The sequence below is a fragment of the Atta cephalotes genome (assembly GCF_000143395.1).
Source record: "Atta cephalotes unplaced genomic scaffold scaffold00095, whole genome shotgun sequence".
In the NCBI taxonomy this organism is placed as follows: Eukaryota; Metazoa; Arthropoda; class Insecta; order Hymenoptera; family Formicidae; genus Atta; species Atta cephalotes.
In genome coordinates this window covers 43,500-68,369 of record NW_012130159.1, presented here as the reverse complement: position 1 = coordinate 68,369, position 24,870 = coordinate 43,500, and the positions used below count along the sequence as shown (strand labels likewise).

Sequence of the window (24,870 nt, the reverse complement as noted above, 5' to 3'; positions counted from 1 at the left end):
ATACTAAAGCACATAAAAATATATAAGATGAACAAGTATTCGAAAAGATTGTAAACGGTAATTCTTTACATTCAAGACGAAAACTTCTGACTACATATCCAAAACGATTTAGTTTTAAAGATACAGAGTGTCAAAGTCGAAGAATAAATTTTTTGTCCAAAAATTTCGAAAATCACTCGGATTATTTTAATAAACTTTTGTATTTTAGATTTAAAGTTTCATCAAAATAATTCGAGTTTTCGCAATTTTTTTTAAAAAAACAAAATTTCCCTTCAATTTTGACAACCCGTGTCTTTGAAACTAAATTTCGAATCATTACATATGATTATATAGTTTCTTCTTGAATTTCTGAGGAATCATACCTTATTTTTTAGAGTATTTAGTATCCCCTTTGTATATAGGATATATATAAAACAAAAAATAAATATAAAATCTTCAGCATTTAAAACTCAATACAGTATTACATATATCAAATTAAAAGTCATAAAGTTTGTACTATTCTTATAATACTATTCTAATTAAAGAACTAGAAAGAACTAGAAACACTAGCGTGTTTTTTCTAATACAACATTAAAAAATAGAATATGTATATTTAAAACATTTATATCAAATTTAAATATATAAATAGTTCCTCAACTATCATTATATCTGGCTTAATTCTGCACGTACGATTTTTTTTATTTCGCATAATTTTGTCATGTTCATTTCTTTTCTCGCTATTGATTGTAGCAACGACGATATTTTAGTATCTATGAAGATAGTCTTGTCTTCCTTTGACCTTCTTTTCCTCTTAATATGTCGCAGTGAAGGATTTATAAAATTCTGTACGAGGCACCATGGACGTTGTTCGTTCATCAATGTAATTAAATCCATACTGATAGATGAAGAATGTAATACTTGATTTTTATTAATGGGCATTTTTATCTTGAGTGCATGACTTTCCACGACTTTCTTCATGCAGAATGTGCTTTGATTTTTAGAAGCAAAAGAAAGCATCACATAACTGTTTTTAGGCAGTTTATCTGAGATACTTAAATCAAGATAATGATGCTTGCACAGTTTAGATACCTCAATATCAAGATTTATTTGTAATTTTTGTTTGGCAGCGTAAATATTTATGCTTTTTAGCTTATCTTGTTCATCTGACAAATTCTCATAGAGTGCATTGAGCTTCTTTACTTTGGCACAAATTTTCTCCATGATAATATCTGTTTTTTGAAACATTCCGGTATGAAGAACAATATTATTATCGATTGACAAAGAATTATCCAACTCTTCTAGAGACACTTCAATTAATTCCTTCCTTCGCGAAAGACCTAGAATTGTATTTGGCTTATAATACTGCATACATGTAAACGTTCTCTCTTCTACTTTCGCCTCTTGAATCATTTCAACGAAGAGCTCCTTTCTTATGTAATATGTCCTGAACTGATTACAGCAAATCACCCACAAAATATTTTCCTTTTGTAGACTGAAAACAGCACAGAGCATCGTACTGTTATTTTCTCCAAGATATATTCTTTCAAAAACCAGTTCACATTCTCCTGTACACTTATTACCTGTATCATGTACTAAGATTACCAGATTCGCGTGTTCTGTAAGAAGCAGTAGACCAGCTACCTTATCTCGTCTCTTCACAGGCAGGATGTCCACGATAATGCTGTCACTGACGTAAATCAACTGTACGATATCGGTCCTCAGTGTATACAACTTCCTGTGATATCCGACAACGCACAAATTTCCTTCAACTTCCCAACCAGCAGTGAAATGGTTTATGAACTGCGGCTCGGTGCTTGCTGGATTTAGAGGAAAAGTGCACACTGTTTCGCTTGCATTCGATATAAGGGGAAACAACAGCGTGGAAGACTTTACTTGTTTATTATCAAGATAGACGCCGTTGTTCTTGACGATGAGCACCTGGAAGAATTCACTGCCCATGCTCAAGGCATTTTTGCTCAGCAAAGCGAACTCGCCGTTCCTCGACACTTTGTACGCGCCCTGTGGCGAACATATCAGGAAAGCTCTGCTGTCGAAGAACTGTACTTTCTTGATGGGGGCTGGAGTAGACAGAATCCGCGTGTTTTGCATTGAGCTGTCCTTCCTCGTGTAAGGATAAATCATGAGCTTGTCGGGGTTCCAACAGAAGCATGTCTCTACGCCATAAAAGTCGCACACAGTGAAATATCTTGGAACGATTTCTTCCTCATCATCGATCGCATACATCCTATCGTTTTTTGCTATCTCACATCGCATTCAACGAACTCACGCTCACGCAGTCATGTCACAGTGATATGCAATAATACTGTCAGTTCTTCTTTTCTCTAGACCATAGTCCATACAAACTCACATGTGCTCACATACAATTATACAATCATGGATGCAATCTGCCAGTTATCTCACGATGGAACCTGGAAAACTGGTGAATTTCACCATGAGTTATCTGACAGTTGTGAATTAAGACTATAGTCAAAGTCTCGCTACAAATGCTTTGAAGCATTTGATGGACCAATTAGAAGAAAAAATTTTACAAACTGACCAGTTAAAAAACGCTTTAAAGCCTTTGCAGCATCGCGTGGATCATACTCTAATCACTTATGACATTTGACGCTTATTTTTAGCGTCAAAATAAGTCACATGATCAAAATTGGCCTAGATTCCATCGAGGATTTAATCTGGATTAGAATATAAGAACCAACTAACTATAGTCGAACATTCCCTATTGTTTGACTGTAGTTGATTGATTCATACATTTTGATTAAATCATCGGTGGAAATTAGATCATTGATGCTTGATATTTGTCAATTTCTATCACGTGATTTTGGCGCTAAAAATGAGCGTCGAACATCAGCATGAAAAGATACCAAAAAGGAAGTTAAAGTCGATGGAACATGCTTGTTTTTTTGTTGAATTGCTAGGCTGCGTTCCACTTAGACCCAGTTGCATCAATGTTACTTTGACTTTAGACAAGGTTTAAAACTCTGTCTCTAGAGGTTTTTCGCATCGCATGCTTCAACATGTTGTAATATGCTCTTACTCATGTAATAAGCTTCTTACTCATTCTAACGCGCTTGATAGAGTGAGTAGAAGTGTGGAGCATGTTAGAGCATGTTGGAGCTTGCGACGCGAACAAATCTTAGAAGTACGGTCAATACAAGAGTACGGCGATGCTGCAAACGCTTTGAAGTGTTTTTTAATTTAGTCAGTTTGTAAAATTCTTTTTTGTAATTGGTCCATCAAATGCTTCAAAGCATTTGTAACGAGACTTTGATCACAGCCTAGGTTTGTTCGCGTCGCGTATTCCTGCACTACAGTTCCTACTCATTTTAACGCATTTTTAGCGCATTGGAGTGAGTAGGAGCTATGATGAGAGCATCTTATTACAGCTCCTACTCACTCTATGGAGTTAGAATGAACTATGGTAATAAAGAGCAATTACAACATGTTGGAGCATGCGACGCAAATAAACCTCTTCTGTCTCTTTTTCACTTTAAAACAAAGGTCTGTTTTTTATTGTTGCACTTTCTGAACTGGTATAACACACAGTGCAAGTAAGTTGAAGTGAAACAAATATACGTTTGTTTCACTTTAACTTATTACACTGGTTCCAAGTGCAGCAATAAAAAACAGACCTCGAGAACAAATAGAGCTTTAAAATTATGTCCGTGTTCATAATCAGGTCTTATATTTAAGGCTTCTTTAAATTTATCTTCAGATACTGTATGAATTATTTCATTGGCTGCTGAGCATCTAAAGATAAATTTAAGGAAGTCTTAAGTACAAGGTCTAACTATGAATAAGGGCATAAGTCTTACTTAAAGTCAAAGTAACGTTGATATAATCGGGTCTTAATGCTCACACATTCGCGAACATCGTTTGTTCTTGTTTAACATATGATAAACGATTAGGATAAAATGATCCTACGAGCATTGTGAGCGTTAAGTTGGTTCTATATTAGTTACAATCGATCTGATCGAAGTTTGTTGCGACAGCCAATCTGAAGCTTGCATTTTGAAATTAACGCTTTATATTGGCTGTTGCAACTTCATTTCATCAGCTTACAACTAATGTAGAACCCGGCTTTTGGGGCTACGTACAATACAAAGAACAGGAAACAGAGAATAAGAATTTCAACCTATCAGAAATTGTGTATTCCATAATACATGATTTCTGATAGGTTAAAATTCTTGTTCTCTATTCCCTATTCCTTTTATTGTGCGGAGCCCCTTAAGTGGAACGCAGGTCCTAACTAGAATAAATTCTTATTTGGCCATTGGCTGATACTGGCTATGTTCCAAAATTGACTGCCAGTACTGAAAATTTATAATGCACTTGACATAAACTATAGTATTTTCAGTGTTGGCAATAAATTTTTGGAACATGCGTCAATACCGCAACCAATATGATGGTAAAGGCTGATCAACTCCAATTAACCTAATCGGTCGATTGTTACATTGGAACTGATCAATTACATTTGCTGTTCAATAGAATTAATCAATCACGGTTGACACTTAATCGACCGATTAACTTAATCGGAGTTGATGAGACCGAGGGATCGATTCTGTATCTTGAAATGAGATAAAAATGAGGTAAAAATTATAAAAATGAGCGAATTTACTAGAAATTGATTATTTCATTGGTCAACACCTAGTAAATTTGCTCGCTTTTGTAATTTTCACTTTGTTTGAAAATACAATCGACCTGGGAGAAAGATTTTATTAATCCAGCTAGAAATCCAGAGTCATCAATTATTAAACTTTTTTCCTAGGAAAAGTGGAAGTGAAAAATTTTTCCATTAACTTTAATGGTTAAAATTTTCACTTTTCACTTTTCATCCTAGGAAAAAAGTTTCATGATTGATAGCAGGAAAACAAACAATCCTGTGCCGCAGGCTTTAACTGTTGGCACTTCTGCGACTTTGATCATCGATTAATTTAACTAGAAACTTCTGATAACAGTTGGTGAAAGAGGGAAAACTTCAAAAGTTGCTTGTGGATATTATGTGGATATTGTTTGCGACACAACCATGTGTAAGTACACGCGCGTAACCAGTTTTCGGCTATTTTAAAACATTTTATGTCGCCGATGCGATGTAACCGCTTTTTTTTTTCGAATGTCACAGCGTCAGCGACTCTTGTTAAGCGTCAATTAACCAACGTGATAAACAGATTCAAATTTGAGGAATTGGAAAGTGCCGTGATACCCGTTTTTCCAGAGACATCATGGGCTCGCGTCAGATCCAAATTGATTAAGAATCACAAGAATTTTACAGTACTTAATGTCACATACATTATCCGGGATATTCTTAACGTAAGAATCACTTCCTATAATCTCTTTGCCTGTTTGAATTTTAAACATTTACAATAGCGTCATTTTTTTTTACGTCTGACTTATTTACAGAACGCAAATTTAAATTTGAGAGATTTACATGACAGATTGACAACGTTAGAAGTAACAGGTAAGTTTACAATCATAAATTCTAATTCTTGGAGCTGAAAATTCTGTACACACTAAAACTCTTGTAGTTTATGTTAATTAAATGATACTAATTAATCCTCCATTGGTCATGTGAAATTTTGAACCTTCCATTAGCAACTTAGATTTCTATTTTTGAAAAATTTGCATATGTAAAATTAGAGAAATAATATAATATACGTAATATATACTACATAGTATTTCTCTAGTTTTACGTATGCAATATTTTTTAAAAATGGGAACTCTGACAGTCTGAGCTTCAGTATAAATTTTTATGTTGTTCAGATTGTATAAAAATCTGAAAAAAAATCTTACATACTTGTGAAAATTTTAAAAAGTTTTCTATCATAAAAATCAAATTGCATTTTATTTATTTTTAATGATAAAAACTTGTATGAATAACAAGGCCTAAAGATTGTTTTGCATATTAATTAATGAAACTTGATGAATATCATAATTTTTCATTCTTGTTTACTCTTACAGTTTTTTTACTTATTTTTCATGTACAGATATATTTAAATTTGTCTGCCAGTTAGAATTCACCAGAATCAAAACATCAACTGTAGCTTCAAAATTCAACTTGGCCAACAGAGGATTAATTTTAAGGAAACTAAAATGACATAATTCAAAAAAGAAATGATAATAACTAAACAGACATAACTAAAAAAGAATTAATGTTAAGTTAATATTTTAATAAGAAATATTTTAATAACTCCAATTTGTAGATGTAACATAAAGGCTGCATTCCATTTAATGTTTGTAATGTTCACGAGCATTATTCTTGTTTAACATTTGATAAACAACAAAGATGAAATGATTCCACAAGTGTTGTAAGCATTAAATGGAACATAGCCAAAGAAAATTGAATTATTTGACATTTTTTGAGAAATAAATTTATGATTGAGTGGGTCCAATAGATCCACTATCAGTTCCAGATTAAATTCAAATTTTTTAAATAAAATTTATTAATGTCAACTTATGAAATAATGGTCTTTTAGATGTAAGCAGACATAACCATAAAAAAATATGGTACGGATACAAATTGTTAGGATTGAATAGAGAGTTGAGGCATCTTGATAGACAAGAGATACAGGAAGGTATCGAAGAGGAATTTCATTCAAAAGGTTTGGACATGAATATAAAAGCTATAATGTACGACAATATCATGTTTATATCTGTCAAAGAAAAGAAAAAGAAAAATATCACGCCAACCTATTTTGCCTTATTTTTCGGACAAAAATATTTTTTTTGCTCAAAGAAGAATGTATCAATTGAGTACATAAAAGTGATAGCTAGCAACCTAGGTTATAATAATGGCAAAAGTATCAAATTGATGGGCAGGGATCTCAAATCTTTAATAAAATTATTATGGATTAAACAACAAAATGTTTTACAAGCTGAAGATATTAGTCAACCACCTGTTTATCAACCGTCTGAACCTGTCGTCAGGTAATTCTTGAAATATATATTTTTTTTTTTTCTTTATAGATATATTTAACGCTCAATGTATGCTATGAGATGTTCTATTAATTGTATTCAACACATATTTTATATACTATATTTTATATACTATAATGTGTAAATCTTGTTACAGTAATAATGGTGTGGATTATACGCAGAGCAAACACCGGAAAAAATATGCAGAACAGTGTTTCGGCAAAGATCCTCCGATTCTAGAGAAACTCATTATAAAGGGGTCAGAGGAATCTATAAAACATGACAGTATAGCTTCGAAATTGCCTAATAATACTATACGTATGAAGTAAGAAAATTTTTTTACACATACTCGAGATCACTATTTGTATATTTTAATTTGAAACTTCTATTTTAGCTGGGAATTTCGCAGTCGCAACATGGGTAAATTTTTAACTGCCTTAGTTGAAAGACGCGTATTCATGCCGCCATTACCTGAATATATAGCTAATTTTATGATAATGGGAAAAAATGAATTAACACTTCAGACTAAGCAATAAGCTCAGTATAAATTTTTCATAAGTATGAATTTTTTGTAATAACAAAATTAACATTGACATCTTAAGGCTGGTCACGTACGTTCAAGCAAATTTATTTGAACATGACTGAGACTTAAGACTCCTTAATATAAGAGATAGACTCCGTTATATCGTTTTATATATTCGTAATGTGATCGACTATCATTTTTATCATTTTCATTTTGTAACTTTAGAATAATTCTTTTTTTTTTAAATTGTGACGATTTTTATAGCTGATTTAAATATTAATTTATTAAGCAATGTGCAAAATCATATCGAAAATTATATACTATAGGTCGATTTGAATTGTACATGAACTGTATTTTAACATAATATGAATATTATTTAAATTTGTAAATAGTACATTATAACAACAGAGCAATAACAAAAATTAATAATTAGTCGCTCCTTCGAGTTTAAATTAAAAATAAAAGTGCAAAATATTGTATTAAATTTATTATATAACTTTATTACATAGAAATGACATTAAAAGCCTCTGTTACAATAATAAAGTAAGTTTGTTAAAAGTCCAAATGTGTAATGTTTATTCTACATGCTATTTTACTGATAAAGCTCACTTGTGCCATACATATGATAGTCAAGTAAAGCGTAACGGGATTCGTTATTGTTATGTGACAAGGGGTATTAGATATAATTCAATATACAACTCTTGTTTATTATGAAAATTATATCATTGTTCCTGTGCATTTTTAGCTAGCACTCAGTCTTCGTCAGATTCCTCTTCGTCAGATGTTATATCAGGATCATTTGCTTGCGCTTGACATTTGTCACAATGACAAACAAACAGATATAAAGAGCTCAGTGCCTGTTGCCTGGAATGTCTACTCCTTTCGAGCTGGCATTCATCGAGATAACTTGTACAGATTTCCTCGCCAACTTTTATATTTCGTATTGCTTTTAATACTAAAGTGTTATTTGAATAAGGGAATTCAACAACTGCATTTGGTATGCAACTGTGATTTACTGACGACTGTAGAACGTAGAGTCCAGACCCTTCATTATTCAGAAACGGACCTACCGCTGTGAAAGAAATTTTCAAAAGTTATATGAATATTTATTGAACGCTCTAGAAAAAAATAAATTATAAAGATAAAAATTACCTTCGTCCATTGCGTCATAAATTCTCTCTATCAACTTGTCAATGTAAATTCTTTCATCTTTGGGCAATTCTAAAGCGGAAACATTTTTCACCCAGCGACTGAATGAACTAGTACCAATTCCTTGTCCGTTTGTTCCCACTAAAGCTAATAAACTTCTAAAACCATCTGGTGTGAACCACTAAAAACACGTTCCAATTAACATTAGCATACATATAACAATAATATATGTATATTACACACATGTGCGGTGTACTCAGTGTTAAGAGACTCCTTCATCATTTGCTGAAGGATATCAATCTGGCCTACAAATTTTTCGCCTAATAGATAGTGTACAATTTCGTGCGTGTCATTGGAAATGGTACGATGACAAAACTGTGAAAACATTGCTAAAGCTTCTTCCTTATCATTTGCTTGATTAACTACAGCAACCATCCTTGCTAGCAACATGATTGATGCACTTTCAGGTGGATAATGCATTTGTTTCCACGTTTCACATAATTGATTGAGAGGATGACTCTCATCCTTGACTTTCCCTTGTAAACATAATGTACTATGATATCTGAAAAACAATAAACGAGTGTAATAAAATATATAATAAAAATTATAGCAAACGTAAAAATTCAATTGTAGTTATAAATTGATGACCAGTGAGTCTAAAATACAATTATACGATAAATGGATGACTAAAAATAAACAAATTTTATAATAAAAATAATTATGCTTATAATTGATTACAAATTTATAGAACTGGTTTTAATTTTTTGAAATCACCTTCAGTTGATACTTTTAGTGAATATAAAGTCTGTTATGGATTCATACTGACCACTGATTTGTAACTACATTTGAAAGTATTTGATTCGTAATATGTTAACGAATTAAATTTCATTTAATTATATCGCTTCCTTACTACAAAAGGGCTAATGACTTTCCAAGTTTTTACTATGAATGAATTAAACATTACCCATTGTTAAATAACTTTGTTACCCAAAAGTCAAATAACTTTAAAAAATTGAAATTGTTGCAAATTTAAAAAAAAGGAGTTCTTTTAAGATTATGAAAAACAAGAATGACAAAAATAATATTTAATGTTGAGGATATATATATAGGGAATATATTTATCGGATCTTATATTTTAGATTTTAAGATGAAAGTCGCATATTAGCATCTTAAGATGATCTTAAAATAAGAACTGACTATGAATACCGTCCATATATAAATATTTTTTTGCTGATACCATTTCATTAGTCAATAATTTTGTGTTAAGTTGAGAAGTAATTTGTTTTCTTATTTGGAAAACTAAATTTTTTTTAATTGTCATTCTTTAAATAAAAGAGCAATATTATAAAAGTTCAACTCATAATCACCTCTGAAACGCTTCGTTCTGACATTCTACGCTGCAGTACTTGACTCCACATTGATGGCATTCGGTTATTAAACTCTTATTTACTTCACAGCATTCCTTGTGTGGTACAACAAAGTTTGGATTACCCGTTAGCCTACGGACATTCTCCTCTGCTGTTTCCAACGGTTTCAGGCAGTTGTCACACGCCAAGTATCCAAACTGAGAGTTCCACAGGAACTGACAGCATATCACGGGCTTCTCCTCGAGTATCACATCCCCTTCCTTAAATGCACGATTAGAGAACAGCCCTTTGCCCTGCAAGATGAATTAATAATCTATGGTGATATCTTAAGAACTGGATTATAAAATAATTCGCTGTGTGATATTTTTTCAATTATATCTTTTATATATATATATATATATATATATATATATATATTTAATTAGATAGGATTTTATTTGCTCTATTCTAATTTATCCAATATTACAATCACATCTGATAATTATACTTTCTTCATCATATAATTATTTAAATGTTTGCATTATTATTTCACTGTAAATGAATTTATATCTAATATTGTCAAATATTGCATTCAATAGCTATTGTTATTATTATCAGATGTCCTATTTTTGAGGTCATTGTTTCGCTGTCCTATCATATATGTCGAATTATTTTTTTTTTAATTAATTGTTATTATTGCATTCATCTTTATGCCCCTGATGAAAACTGTTTAATTTTTCAGAACTTCTGAATAACTACATTCAAATCAAATCAGGATTTTTAATCTTGTGAATATAAGAAGAGCACATTCTGTTAATTACAAGTGAATACTACTGTCAAATTTTAAAAGTTGTGCATAATACTCTCAAAAAGAAACAACCTAATTTGACGCTAAATGCATTTTGTTACTGCAGGACAGTGCATTATCTTTATATAGCCACTTGCATATTATAGAAACTCAGCTGGGAATTAATATCATATCCTCTTTACAATTATGATCTTGTTTACAATTATGCCCTTGTTCCAAATGATTTCTATCTGTTTGAACCATTAAAGGAATTTCTGGGAGATCAACATTTAGCAATGACGTAAAACAGGCAATCTGAGTATAACTCCAGTGTACTAAGAAAGCTTTTTATGCTATCCAAACACTGATGAAATGCTGGAATAGGTATAATTAGTATAGCAGAGAATCACGTCAAGAAATAAAGATAATTTGTATTGTCATAAATGTGTTCTGTTATTCTGTATAACCAAAAGTCAGTTTGATTTGAACATATATAACTTTTTATAAAACTTCGCATCTTTTTCATACAAACTAAGACACTTTTTAGAAGTTTGAAGAAAATCTATATCTTCCCTAGAATTCTTTATACATATGAAAAATTCTTGATGAAAACTTATAAAATCTATAAATAAATAAAACCTTAAATCTATAAAAATTTAAGATATTTTTTCAGAAATTATAAAAATCTTAGTGTATTTCAAAATTCACAAATTAAAAAAAATTCCAAGATTTCATTAATTTTTAATTCCATTAATTTTCTCAGTATTTCTGAAAAATATTTAATTCGTATAAAAAGAAAAATGTTCACCAGGGCATACATTCCCCCTCCCTCCCCCCCATTATTTTATCCGCTCTACATTTTACTACTTCACTATCATAGGGAAGAACCACACGGTGAATTATAGAAATGCGGATTTAATCGAAAATACGCCTCACTTTCTCGTCGTTCACCAGCTTGATGAAGAAGCCCTTATCCGCCATAACCTCGTCGTCGATCATTATACCGAGCGGCGATACACCGGGCGGAGGAAAAAAACAAACCTACCGTAGAATTGATGAAATACATTCGAATCCTAACCTTACCATGAACGCGATTCAATGACCGCCGTGAAGGCTGTCACGGATGCACAATCAGCGCACTGCTCGAATCAAATCATTCACTCGCTCCCGCGAGACTCATTTCTATTTTCCTCCAATTCGCGTTGTTTCGCGCGAGCAACGTGTGCTAAATCGCGCTATATAAACATTCGGAGAAATATAATAAATACAAATTTTTTATTCGATCTCGCAGTGTTGATAACGCGATGTTGAACGAGGAAGTTAGCACGACTTCCGGCGCGCGATACTTCCGCAAAGAAGAAGTGCCGTACTGCAGTGCTATCGACTCGTCGCGTATTTCGTGGTTTCGTCCAGGAATTTTCGACAGATCCTAATCCTAGGCTACCCACGTCCGTCCAGGAACGGCTCTCGTGGAATGATGAACGGAACAATGGCCATGGTAAACTTCCTTTCTTCGTGGTGACCATCCTTCATCCGCCAGTAATGTGGCTAACCCTTTCGCGGCTTAATGGCGATCGCAGATGTCTATGTTAATTGATATGGTTTACAATTGTCGACCGCGTTTGACGCCTTGGACTGTTATTATATGTGTCACACGACACATTTTTCAATCCTGTTAATTGACTATAGGACAGAGAGACTGAATGTTTGTGTCACTAATATATATTTCTATCAATGTAGTTTAACTTAATTTTGATTTATTCTTTATCCATTTCTAATTGTTAGAACTAAAAAAGATAAAAGTAAGTTATATCAAAATTAAAATTAATTTATAAACAGGCATAAGGCTTAATTCGACCAATGTAAGATTAATTGATAAATATAATTTAAATTCAATTCACTCTATCTTTCTAATTTTAAAAATTAGAAAATAATAGACATTATATAAAGTTAATCTTCCATTAATAGAATCAGATCTTAATTTTAATCTTGATTTAATTTACTATTTATTTTTTTCTGATTCTTAAAATTTGAAAAACAAAAAACAAACAACTGAGATTGTTATGCCTGTATTCATAATCAGACCTTATACTTAAGGCTTCCTTAAATTTATCTTGAGATGCTCAGCAACCAATAAAATAATTCGTAGAGTATCTAAAGATAAATTTAAGGAAGCCTTAAATATAAGGTTTGACTATAAATATGAATATTAATTTTATGTTGGTACAAGGCATAAGGATCACTTTAACAAATGCAATTGGCTGATAATCCATTGAAATTGACATCTCAATTGACCAATCACATTTGTCATTTTTGTTGTGTTGGCAGATGCGATTGGCCAATTTTAATGAACTAATTGTTAATGTTTGTTAAAGTGACCTTAAATGGAAAACTTCTCTAATTTTCAGTCAATTAACAGGCTTAAAAAATTTGTAATATGACAAATGTAATATTTAACAAGATGTCAAACACAATTGGTTGGTAATTGATAAATAATTTGATTAGTCAATTCATAAAATTCTTTCTCCTGATTGGTCAATGAAGTATTTGTAGCATTAAAGTAGAATATCCCAAGTGTAATATATGTTTGGATAGTAGAGTTTTCCTCCCTCCCACTACATTCTTTATTACACAAAATAGAGATTCCTCCAAAATATAGATTTATAACTTTCCACACAAAGTGAAATTTTAATTTATTTTCAGATTAAAACACAGTATTTGCAATACAAGTATATTCTGTATATTTCACTGGCGTACATAAAAGTATTACGTATTTTGTATTTAAAATTGAAAGATTGGAAATTTTCTATATTTTATAATTCAAATAATAAAATTTATTGTCGATCTTGGTATTCGAAATATTAAATAATTTTAATCTTTTATATTAAGGCTGAAATACAAGATACATTTATATGCTCCCATGAAATAGAAAATGTATAATATTTTTATGTGCTTCGCTGAAATATAAAATACAATTGTCTTACAAATATTGTTTTTTAAATAAAAATATTTCAGATACATGCTCAGCATAGTGCTGATTATTTGTTATCATTATGTGTGACAAAACATGAGTTTAATGTAGACACAGGAGATGCTAACGCTATGATATGCTATTGAAATCCACTAATAAACTGCTAACATACAATTAACATTTTTTATTTGTTGAAAATATTACACAACAAACTTCTTATAATTTATACAAGTAAATAATATTCATTTATTTTACTTTATATTATTTGTTTTCATTTGCAGGCACCAACGTCGCAAAACAGTGCAGAACCACCAGTGAAGAAGACCAAAGTCGAAGGTAAATTGCTAAGGCAACCAGATAACCGTTATGCCTGTGTTAACTATGATATTATATATATAACTTTGCTAGTGGGAAACGCAAACAGAGAAACGACAGCAAGTCTAATATGTGTATTAAGAGCGAGAACATGATGCGGAAATACAATAGCTCTACTTAGGACACTCAGGTGCTAGTTTTCTCTTTTTTAAAAAATGCTGCCATACTCTATAAAACTGCAGAATGCGTCTATTCCGAAGCAGTTTTGAGCATAAATTTTCGGTAGGCTAGGGTAAATAGATGATGACTGTATGGCGCTTAAATCACACTAATGTATGGATGTCCTTCTGTTCTGAGATGTTACAGCGGAGAGACAGTACAGAATCCGTGGCCTACTACTGAGCGGTGATCACGAACGTGCGCCAAACAAAGAAAGACTACATTCGTTGAACAGTACAAATCAGAGTTTAACAAACTCCCACTACCGTATCTATTGCCGAGTACGATGCATACTTTAGATAGGTCAGCATTTTAGGGCTTAGAGTTTCTCTGTTTCTGATTATGAGCCTCTTTTGAAGAGATACCACTAATATTCCACCGCTATAAATTATATGTAAAATATTTCTCTTTATTAATATTATCAGTATAATATCGGTTAATATCCACATTTTTACCAATGCAAATTAACTTTAATCTCGGTTTAATTTACTCTTTACTTTTTTTCTAATTCTTAAAAATTAGAAACAGATAAAAGTATGTTAAATCGAGATTAAAGATAATCTATATTGATAGAAATGAACATATACATTTTTTTTATGTATATGACTCATGTGGAGTTATTACTATCAAAACAGTAATATCTCTACCTGCAAATATATTTAAGAGGCTCGTAATCGGGAGTGGCAATGGCGAAAGGTGTATATTAAATTTGTCATGTACCTATATATTGTATATTTTATATATTTGCATTAGGTAATAATGAAGTCGATAAGTCCCAACACTTGGACGTCGATATAGCCATGAATGTGGCTTAGAAATTGTCTGATTAAATTCCACTTAAATATGACCCGATGAGAACGTGGTATCCATTCCCGTCACACTTTTGCCTTCATATTCTTTTATTCTGCCATCACTAAGCAGGATACGCGCTATTTCGAGACATGTTATAACGATGTCCGAGTGTGCACGTGTGTAGGCGATATGAGTGAAAAAAAAATTGACCATTAATATGATTTAGAATTGTGTGACGTTAAACTTTGAGAATCGCGTGTATTCGCGTTCTGGATATTAAATCGAGGGGAAAAAAAAGAATTTCACATATTTGCATTAAAGATTTCTCGCCATTGCTACATGAAAATTGTTAGGTTTGAAAAGTGGTAGGTTGGAGAAGGCAAAGACTAAGAATATGGCGCAGGAAATACACTGAGAGTATTCTCCTTTGCTTTGTGCTTACAGATTTGTGCGTCGCCTCAATCTCGGATAATTTGCGCACAACCGTCATTGCTCAGCCCAGAACACGGTTAGCTGTAAATCGAATAATCGCACAAAACTTTTTAAGAGCCTTTTAATTCATGAAAAGTCGAACTGACTTCTGTTTTTCTGTTTCTGATTTCTGTTTCAGAGACTAGCAGACCAAATTGGTTATGAAACCTAATCTAATTATGACTAGTCTGATTTTTGGGGCTGATTGTGCAAACAGTAATTAAAGCTCAAATTTAATAAGACTCCTCGGCTAATGACTAATTTTACCAAAGTTTTCATACATACGATTAATACGTTCGGTCCATTTTCTCTTATAAGTCGTATCATTTCTGACAAAATTTCTTACCTGTGGTCTTCGTATAATCTACGCTTTGTTTCTTCCAATAGCATGCATCAAACGAGAATTTCTTCGTTTCGATGTTTGCATAAATATATGGTTTTCATATCTACATTTTGCATACATGCGTTATAAATACTTCCACACGCACACATTGACACATACATATACAACCATATTTATTAAAAGTTGTAATATTCCTTGATCGTTTTAATTTCTGTGAACTTACAGTTTGGAGGACGATTTTATCATAGCAGCTGGCATGGCGTCACGGTACTCTCGTGTTAAGAAAGATATTCCACAATACGAATAAGAATAATGCGCCCGCATACATCAATGCGACTAATAGAAGTTTTACTAGCCTAGGGCAATAGGTCATCCGGCTGTTACACATCTCCGTGTACGGATCTGTACATATATAGATGTTTTCCCCAAAAAATTGGTTAAAACAAATGTCTAATTGCTGAGACAGCAGTTATTTTAAATGTCAATTTAAATATATCAAAAAAAAATTTTCTCGTGAATTGAATTCTAAAAATATGAAATAATGGCCACCCAAATTTGCTAATGAGAAAGTAATCCCTGAAAAGTAATCAATGATTGAATCATTAAGAAATAACTTGGTGGCGTAACTGGTTTTATTAAAAAGTGAAACATTTGATATATTCTTAATATTTATCTACTTTAATGCTAATTGTCTAATGCATGATTTCTTTATAGGAAATGCATCAGAGTTCTTACCAGGCCCTATTTATGATCTCAATCAAATAGGTCAAGTTGTTGCTGGTATGTATAACGTTATATATTTTTTTACTTTACATTTGAATCTTTTTATTAATTTAATCCAATTCATCTTAAGAAATGATGTAGAATATTTATAGTGACACATTTTTTTTTTAAGTCAGTTCAATTTAAGTAATATTGAGCGTTGACGCAGATTAATGGACGTTTGCTGATAAGATCTGATATGAATAAATGTTCTTTGTTCACCTTGAACTATCACTAAATCAGTCTGACTTACACCTTTTTCTATTTTATGATTTTGTAGGACCTGGCGCTAAATATCTGACACTGCCTGGAATATTAGGAGCTGGTCTACCGAAAATTTCATCTGAGCAACAAGACACCGTGAACAGGGCGAAGAAGTATGCGATGGAACAAAGCATTAAAATGGTCCTCATGAAACAGACTTTGGCTCATCAACAACAGGTAACTTTTAAATTGTCAATAAATTTTGCTCACTCAAATTTAATATTTTTGCTCCATTATGACATTTGTGAATGTTAATATTATGTAATGTTACGATTACGCTTTTTGTAGACAATTTTATTTAACGTATTATTATTAATTCAATTCATAAACATTTTTATTTTTTAATTATAAGAATGCATAATGGATATGCGTGCGTGCGTGCGTGCGTGCGTGCGTGTGTACATCTAGATATATGTATGTGTATATATATATATATATATATATATATATATATATATAATTAAATTGCCGAATTTGCTTATTGCGAACAAGTGATCAGTGATTTATGGTAAAATTATTAAACTTTATCTACTGAAATATTATTCATAAATTAGTCTTCTTTCATAATGAACTTCACATTATTATAGTAAAGTGTCTTTTTGCGGACTTAACTAATTTATATTATAATTCTCGTTATTCTGAATAAATATCTCAATAGCACAACTTGATTTTGTAAACTATTTTCGCGCTACAAATCTTGAAAAGTTCAAATTTTACATATAAAAGTATAGGCTTTTTGACTGAGTATAGGTATATATGACTCGGTCGAATGTGTGTACGTGCATGTTAAATCTGGACTTTCTAATATTTGTAGAGCAGAAACGGTTCATAAGAGTTGCATCCATTGAGACATTTGTTCAGAATAACATAAATTACAACATATCCAAAAATTCAAATCCGCAGAAAGACATAAAAATAGTGAAATCCTTTCTTAAATACTGTATAATTTTTTTATAATGATAAAATAAGTTAATTCGGTAATTTAATATATGTGAAATTTGTTTTAAATATATTTTATTTATATATATATGTATAAATAGTGTCCTCTATTCAGCTCTTTACCGATTATAATGTATAGAATAATATTGTATAGAACTCTGAAATATTTACTATATAGCTCGTCCCGCCGAGTCAGTTACTATACAGATATTAAGAAAAAAAAGAAATGTTAGAATTTAACTCTGATTGGCGCATTTTTTTCTCCCCGCAGAAGAATAAGTTGGTCCTGCGGCAGCAAGTTTTATTGCTAATGTGCAGGTTAGTGTCAACCAAATCAAGAAAGAAACGATAATTCCACCTTATCAAACACTCCTAAACATTTTCCCGAGTTGCTACCATAAGAAAAGGTTAGATATATAATTTGTGATAGTATAGTCGGCGGGAGCAGAGCTGTACAATGCGAAGAAGGAGTTTTTGTGAATGCATGAATCTTCAGAGGACAACGATTCTTCTGAGCTCGACTGTTTTTCTGCTTGAAGAATAAAATTAGCATAAAAGCTATCACATTTATTAAGAAATGCAGAAATAAAAAGAGAGAATTGTTCTGAAACATTTTATACAAATCGTCGAATTTATTTTATAAATTTTATAAATTACATTACATTAAATTTTTATACTTGAATATTTGTTTGCGAAAAGTATTATAATAATTCATGCTACAATTTTAAATAATTATTTTTAGTAAAAATATTCATATAAAATATTTTCTTAAAATATATCTTTATTTAGATGTTTTTGTAGCATTAAATATAATACCAATAAAATTTAAATTAAGACTAAATTAAGATTTAAATTGATAATTGAAGAAGTCGAGCAAAGAAATGTGGAATGGTAAAAGAGCTTGAGGGATCTCACTTGAAGTCAATGAAATGTGTTGTAAATGGGGGAGGGATATCAATAGAAGGCCTTTGGTCCTTTGTGTTGCAGCAAATGGCTAGTCAACGGAATCAGGTGCAAAGACAGCAGGCTCTCGCTCTCATGTGCAGGTTTGTTTGTTCTTTGTCTTAATCCTCGAATCTTTTGTGTGCAAGATCCTCAAGAGAATTATATTCAAACATTTTATTATTTTTAAAAAAGCACTATTCGTTTTACATTTTTAGCAATTAGGTTGTAAAATATATTAAATTAGAGAAGTGGCTATTATATATATAGTTATAAATATTTTTGTGTTTTTATAATAACTCTAAAAGAACATATTGATACGTTTTCTAATCATGTTAACAAATCACAGAAATTTCTTGTAGCTTTTAATGTTACTCATAATCATCAGGTATCCTGGAGCAAACATTGGTCATTATTCTTCCTTTATACATCGTTCACATATTAATCATCATATTAATTTCTGTTTTAATAATGGGCTGCGTTCAGCAGATACAACAGTTGAGTGAGCGCTCGCTGTTATATTCGCTGGTGTATTCTTTTAGATCATCCAATCAGCATTTTAGATCTGGAAAAATATATTCAATAGTAGCAAGCGCTTACTCAACTGTTGAGTCTGCTAAACGCAGCCATAAATCTCCTTGTCTCGCAGTAAATAACACTATATTTATTCATAAAATGATATTGGCAGTAATTATATTAAATTAATTAAATCAAGTTATGATTTAACGAAAATTTTTATTTTGTTTTCTTCATTATAAAAATAAAATTAAGTTTTTTATATTGGATTATAATTTTTATATTGGATTATAAATTAAATAAGTGTCATTTTTATCAATCACTTGTAGAATTTTATTTCTATATATAACATATACATACATATTTTTTATAGATTTTATGAAATTATTAATATATATTAACATATATCTAACAATCTTTGAACGCGTTTTACTAATATCGGTTATTAATATCATTATTACGTAATTATTATATTAACAATGGATAAATATATTTTAATGGATATGTATAATAATAATAATGTTAATAAATCTAGATATGTGTAATATTAATAATCTAAATATAAATTAAATGCTTTTAATCCTTCGTAGTCACCTTCTGAGAATTTTGCGTTGGTCACACAGAAGGCAAAATGACCCTAACACTTTTAATTGATTGCCATATTTACAGTTTTTGTTCTTTAAAAAATTATTGAACATACTTTAAATTGTAGAATATGGAAATGCAGTGGCTTTTTAAAGATTTTAATTTTGACATATTAAAAAAATCGCAAGATAAAACTTTAAAAATGTGTTTTTTTTATACTAAAAATAAAATCATAACTTTTTTAGTTTAATATTTTTTTGATAAAAATTTATGACTATACAGATATGACACTTTTAGGGAAAAAATGATTCGATAGTCCGCGTTCACCCCAAAAAAAGTTTATTCTAAAGGAGACTTTTTTTTTTTCTTCAAAATAATGAAATCTGAAGTTATTGTATAAAAGAGTATTTCTTTAGTATAAGAATAAACTTTTATAAAATGACTTTAAAAATATGCATCTTTAAACTTTTTTTGGAGTCACGTGGATCCTTAGTAACGAAAGGTTAAAAATTTTTAAATGCACACATGACAATTCTAATACAAGTGATTGATATGAAAGTTTGAACAAAGTTATATCGTTAGAGAGCAAGAAAATAGTTACATACATTATATTAAATAACATTAAATAACATTAATATTAATAACATCTGTTATTGTATGACAGGGTTTATGTGGGCAGCATCAGTTTTGAATTGAAAGAAGATACAATCAGGCAAGCTTTCTTGCCATTCGGACCGATCAAGTCCATCAATATGTCTTGGGATCCCGTTACGCAGAAACACAAGGGCTTCGCCTTTGTTGAATACGAGATACCCGAAGCCGCGCAACTTGCTTTGGAGCAAATGAACGGTGTCATGATCGGTGGCCGCAACATCAAGGTAGCAGGACGTACCTATATAACGAATTTCCTGTCCCCCAGCAATCCTATCATCCCGCCGGAGGTCGGCAAATTTTTATTTAGTCCTTTATCCAATACCTATGATTTTCGAGCGAACTGCATTTTAATTGCAATTTGCTTGAAAATCTTATTTCATTAGTATACTTTTGCTACGTATACATTACTTCGAGTTTTTCATTTATTTATTAAGTTACATCCCATTACATGCTCTATATATTATATCGCTTCCTTACTCCAAAAGCTACACAATTCAAAAAATTAAATTTCAGAAAAGAGGAAAAATTCTTTTTTAATTTTACAAAAAAATTATTGATTAATCAAATATCGGCAAAAAATGTTCTTAATATGAAATGTCATTTAAAAAATTGTTCTTTTACAATTGTCACGATTTTGATAATTTAAAAAAAATACTTCAAGTGTAATGATTTGTTATAAAATTGAATTAGTTTACTTTTGAGAGTAGTCAATCAAAAGTAAACTAATTCAATTATGTTAATAATTCGAAAATCGTGCTTTTTTAGTTGTCACTTTTGAAATAAGTGGCGATATATTCATTTAATAATTTTGCAATAATATTAACGCAACGCTAGAGAATATATCTTATAAATTATCTTTTCTTATATTTACCTCAGGTTGTGGGACGTCCGTCCAATATGCCGCAAGCACAATCGGTGATTGACGAGATCACCGAGGAAAGCAAACATTATAATCGCATTTATATAGCATCGATACATCAAGATTTGACGGAAGATGACATCAAGTCGGTTTTTGAAGCATTCGGTCCAATCACGTATTGCAAACTTGCACAAGGCAGTTCTCCACATCGACATAAGGGATATGGCTTCATCGAGTATGAAACAATGCAGGCTGCGCTGGAAGCTATCGCCTCCATGAACTTGTTCGATCTGGGTGGCCAGTATCTGAGAGTAGGCAGAGCTATAACACCACCGAATGCACTTATGGGACCACCTAGTGGTACCAGTATGATGCCAACCGCGGCTGCGGTGGCTGCAGCAGCTGCAACAGCAAAAATTCAAGCGATGGACGCAGTTGCCAGTAATGCCGTTGCGTTAGGTCTTACTAAACTTGGAGCTACTGCACCACCAATTCTGAATCAAAGTTCGTACATTCATAATTCTTGCATCTACATTGAATCCAAACGTTGCAAAAGAAGAATTACTTTTATGTGTTTATCACTATTTATTTCTATTATAGCACTTCCTGTAGGTGTAGTGCGACCTACTATAGCGCCCACAATAATGGCACCACCAACGGTAGCAACGGTAGCACCAGTGATACCTCCACCTGGCATAGCTATACCGCAAACCTTAACGCGACCACCCGCTATTATCCAACCGATTCCTGGCCAACCGGTTGTCATACCACCTCCCGCTGTTGTCGCGCCTACGATTGTCGGCACACCAGTTGTAAGTATCCAATGTATTAGAATAAAATGTATTAAAATAAAAAAAATATTGAATCGACGTGTTAATTATGAAAAATCTGATTGTTTATTAGATACCAGTTACAACCACCGCAAATTCCGACATTATGAGGCGGGCGCAAGAACAAGCGGCTCATCAAAAACAACAGGAAGAATTACAGAAGAAACTCTTAGAAGAAACCGAACCGCAGACATTGCAACAACAAGAAAATATGTCAATTAAGGGTCAGAGCGCGCGTCATCTCGTAATGCAAAAGCTTATGCGTAAAGTTGAATCTCGAGTCGTTATTTTAAGAAATATGGTAGCACCGGAGGATGTGGACGAAACCCTACAGGAGGAAATTCAGGACGAGTGTTCTAAGTTTGGTGTAGTTGTACGAGTTATTATTTATAAAGAGAGACAGTCCGAGGATGACGAAAACGCGGAAGTCATCGTAAAAATATTCGTCGAATTCGCTGAAATGAATGGTAAAGTATATTTTTATGTCTCTATAATAAATATCTCAATGACTGAACTAATAAAAACTAGTAATCAATCCTATATTTGTATAAATATTAATTAGTGACATTACAAAAGAAATTAACACACTTTGTGTTCGCATATTACACAGTTGCATCATTTAACTACGGTAAATTATGGCATACAATTTATTTTTGCATTATCAAGCAAAAACATTTCTCTTATGTTTTTATCTACAATTACATGCAATAATAATAGTATATATATCAATAAGACGGTTCCAAATAACATGAGCACCAATTCACTCAATATTAGAGGCTTTCGATTTAGTGACATAAGACTTTAGACTGATGCTCTTATATAATGCAATATTTTAAAAAATTTGAAAATATAGACTATGTCTTATTCAAAATAATAAGAAGAGAGTGATGAAAATATGATTATTCCTGCGAAATATAAAACTTATAATTTTATAATAATTTGCAGTCAGAAAATAATACATTTTTATTAATTTTGATACAAAATATTTAATCTCTTTTTAATTTATTTTCTTGCTATTATTGATATCTTAATAATTATAAATATGTTGTTGATTTTTCCATTAACGTTATATAACTTGTAATGGGCACATTTATGTCCGTTTCTATCACTGCAATTTAACTTTAATCTTGGTTCAACTAACTCTTTATCTTTTTCTAGTTTTAAGAATAAGAAAAAGATAAAGAGTAAGTTGAACCGAGATTAAAGTTAATCTATATTGAAATTGACTAGTTATCGAGACATTTTATATATAGTGTCATAAATTGATTATACTGTCGTATAAGTATGTGAATAATCTAAATTATACTGCAATATATTCTGTATATATTAACATTTGTGTCATGTAATTATTGGATTAATTTTTATGTTTTCAGAAGCAGAACGTGCAAGAGATTCGCTAAACGGTCGTTATTTCGGTGGACGATTGGTTAAAGGAGAACTATATGATCAAGCTCTATTTGATAATAGTGATTTTTCTGGTTGATATAAAATTCTCTCATTTGGTATATATTAAGTTTTTGTCAATTAAATTCGTGTAAGAGACAAAATTTAATGTTGACTGATAGCTCTTCGTTGTTTAAGCTACTATTTATAATGAAATCTCAGAGTCACGTGTTGAAGTCAAAAGTGCACGCGATTCACGGCTCTAATCGTACACTAATTTGTAGTGAGTCAAAGACTTGTTCTTTTTACCTGAACTTTTGCACCAGTTCATTTTTTTTCTTTTTCTTCAGAAGGAAAGAAGAGAAAGAAAGAACTGATGTAAAGGTTCAACTAAAAAAACAGGCCTCAAGACGCGAAATATAGGAACTGCACAGCGCAAACAGAAAGCGATTTAAATTTATCAAATGTGATTTAGAATCTTACATTCATTTAATTCTTTCCCTCCCCCATATAAAATGGAACTTTATATCTTATTTCGTACGTCATTAGTTTCATATCACGGACCGTAATTGCAAACTAGGATCGTAGTATCTTGAGACATAAATATTTCGTACATTTATTTCCAGTATATAGTACCTTTGTTATAATTTTGTCGAGAATGATTGTATATGAAAGCGATAGATCTTAATTTACATGTATAGGAAAAGATAGACATTAATAATAAATCATTTTACATATACAGAGTGACTCACCTAAAGCTTAACAATTTGATATCCTAAGAATTCCTCAATCAATTTTAAACATTCTTGTCTTGAACTTCATAGATCTTAGACATATTTAAAAGGATATTCGCTTTAAAAAATCGGAAAAATAGGAAAAATGTTTTTAGAAATTTTTTTCCATAGAAGAAACAAATTTACAATTTTTTGTTGTATGTTGAGTTTTCTGTTGTATTTTTATTATACTAATTATAAATTGAACAGAATAGCATGACCAATCATAACGGCAGAAAAGAAAGCAGAATAATGTAAAGTTGTGATTGAGCACATTCAATTTAATAGTCGAGTGATTGTTTGCTGCTATTAATGTATGCTTCTAAATCTAAAGTCTGATTGGATAATCCACAAGATTACACCAATAACAACGTCATTTAACTATTGAATTGCTGAATGTGCATTAGGCCTGCTTTCATGACTCGTGGTTAACTCTTAACCGAGATTCAACTTATTTCTCATCTCTTTCTAATGCTAGCATTAGCATGAGAAATAGGTTGAATCTTAAGTTAAGAATTAACTGCGAGTTGTGAAACTG

The 24,870-nt window shown here is 31.4% G+C and overlaps 3 protein-coding genes across 3 annotated transcripts; 2 read left to right on the top strand and 1 right to left on the bottom strand.

Annotated features, from left to right (window-relative positions):
- Window positions 1-5,023: 5,023 nt before the first annotated feature.
- Window positions 5,024-7,445, top strand: LOC105624928. Its single transcript, XM_012206269.1, has 6 exons — window positions 5,024-5,027; window positions 5,120-5,307; window positions 5,398-5,455; window positions 6,471-6,921; window positions 7,067-7,234; window positions 7,304-7,445. Exons 1-6 carry the CDS (start codon window positions 5,024-5,026, stop codon window positions 7,443-7,445), a joined length of 1,011 nt encoding a protein of 336 aa, XP_012061659.1.
- Window positions 7,446-8,184: 739 nt separating this feature from the next.
- On the bottom strand, window positions 8,185-11,713 carry LOC105624916 (SET and MYND domain-containing protein 5). Its single transcript, XM_012206257.1, has 5 exons — window positions 11,651-11,713; window positions 9,949-10,241; window positions 8,825-9,143; window positions 8,585-8,762; window positions 8,185-8,504 (listed from the first exon to the last, which is right to left on the bottom strand). The coding sequence occupies exons 1-5, from the start codon at window positions 11,711-11,713 to the stop codon at window positions 8,185-8,187; spliced, it is 1,173 nt and encodes a 390-aa protein (XP_012061647.1).
- Window positions 11,714-12,188: 475 nt separating this feature from the next.
- Window positions 12,189-23,659, top strand: LOC105624914 (poly(U)-binding-splicing factor half pint). The gene is made up of 10 exons (XM_012206256.1): window positions 12,189-12,212; window positions 13,967-14,021; window positions 16,540-16,605; window positions 16,868-17,028; window positions 18,778-18,836; window positions 20,498-20,711; window positions 21,364-21,850; window positions 21,947-22,158; window positions 22,250-22,643; window positions 23,550-23,659. The coding sequence occupies exons 1-10, from the start codon at window positions 12,189-12,191 to the stop codon at window positions 23,657-23,659; spliced, it is 1,782 nt and encodes a 593-aa protein (XP_012061646.1).
- The last annotated feature ends 1,211 nt before the right edge of the window (window positions 23,660-24,870 follow it).

Coding starts and splice junctions, on each gene's coding strand:
- LOC105624928 (XM_012206269.1), top strand. Junction 6,922..7,066: donor CCGTCTGAACCTGTCGTCAG/GTAATTCTTGAA, acceptor ATCTTGTTACAG/TAATAATGGTGTGGATTATA. Junction 7,235..7,303: donor AATAATACTATACGTATGAA/GTAAGAAAATTT, acceptor CTTCTATTTTAG/CTGGGAATTTCGCAGTCGCA.
- LOC105624916 (XM_012206257.1), bottom strand. CDS start 11,713: ATGATCGACGACGAGGTTATGGCGGATAAGGGCTTCTTCATCAAGCTG. Junction 10,242..11,650: donor AGCTGGTGAACGACGAGAAA/GTGAGGCGTATT, acceptor TTCATCTTGCAG/GGCAAAGGGCTGTTCTCTAA. Junction 8,505..8,584: donor TTATGACGCAATGGACGAAG/GTAATTTTTATC, acceptor TTTCTTTCACAG/CGGTAGGTCCGTTTCTGAAT.
- LOC105624914 (XM_012206256.1), top strand. CDS start 12,189: ATGATGAACGGAACAATGGCCATG. Junction 12,213..13,966: donor TGAACGGAACAATGGCCATG/GTAAACTTCCTT, acceptor TTTCATTTGCAG/GCACCAACGTCGCAAAACAG. Junction 22,159..22,249: donor CGATTGTCGGCACACCAGTT/GTAAGTATCCAA, acceptor ATTGTTTATTAG/ATACCAGTTACAACCACCGC.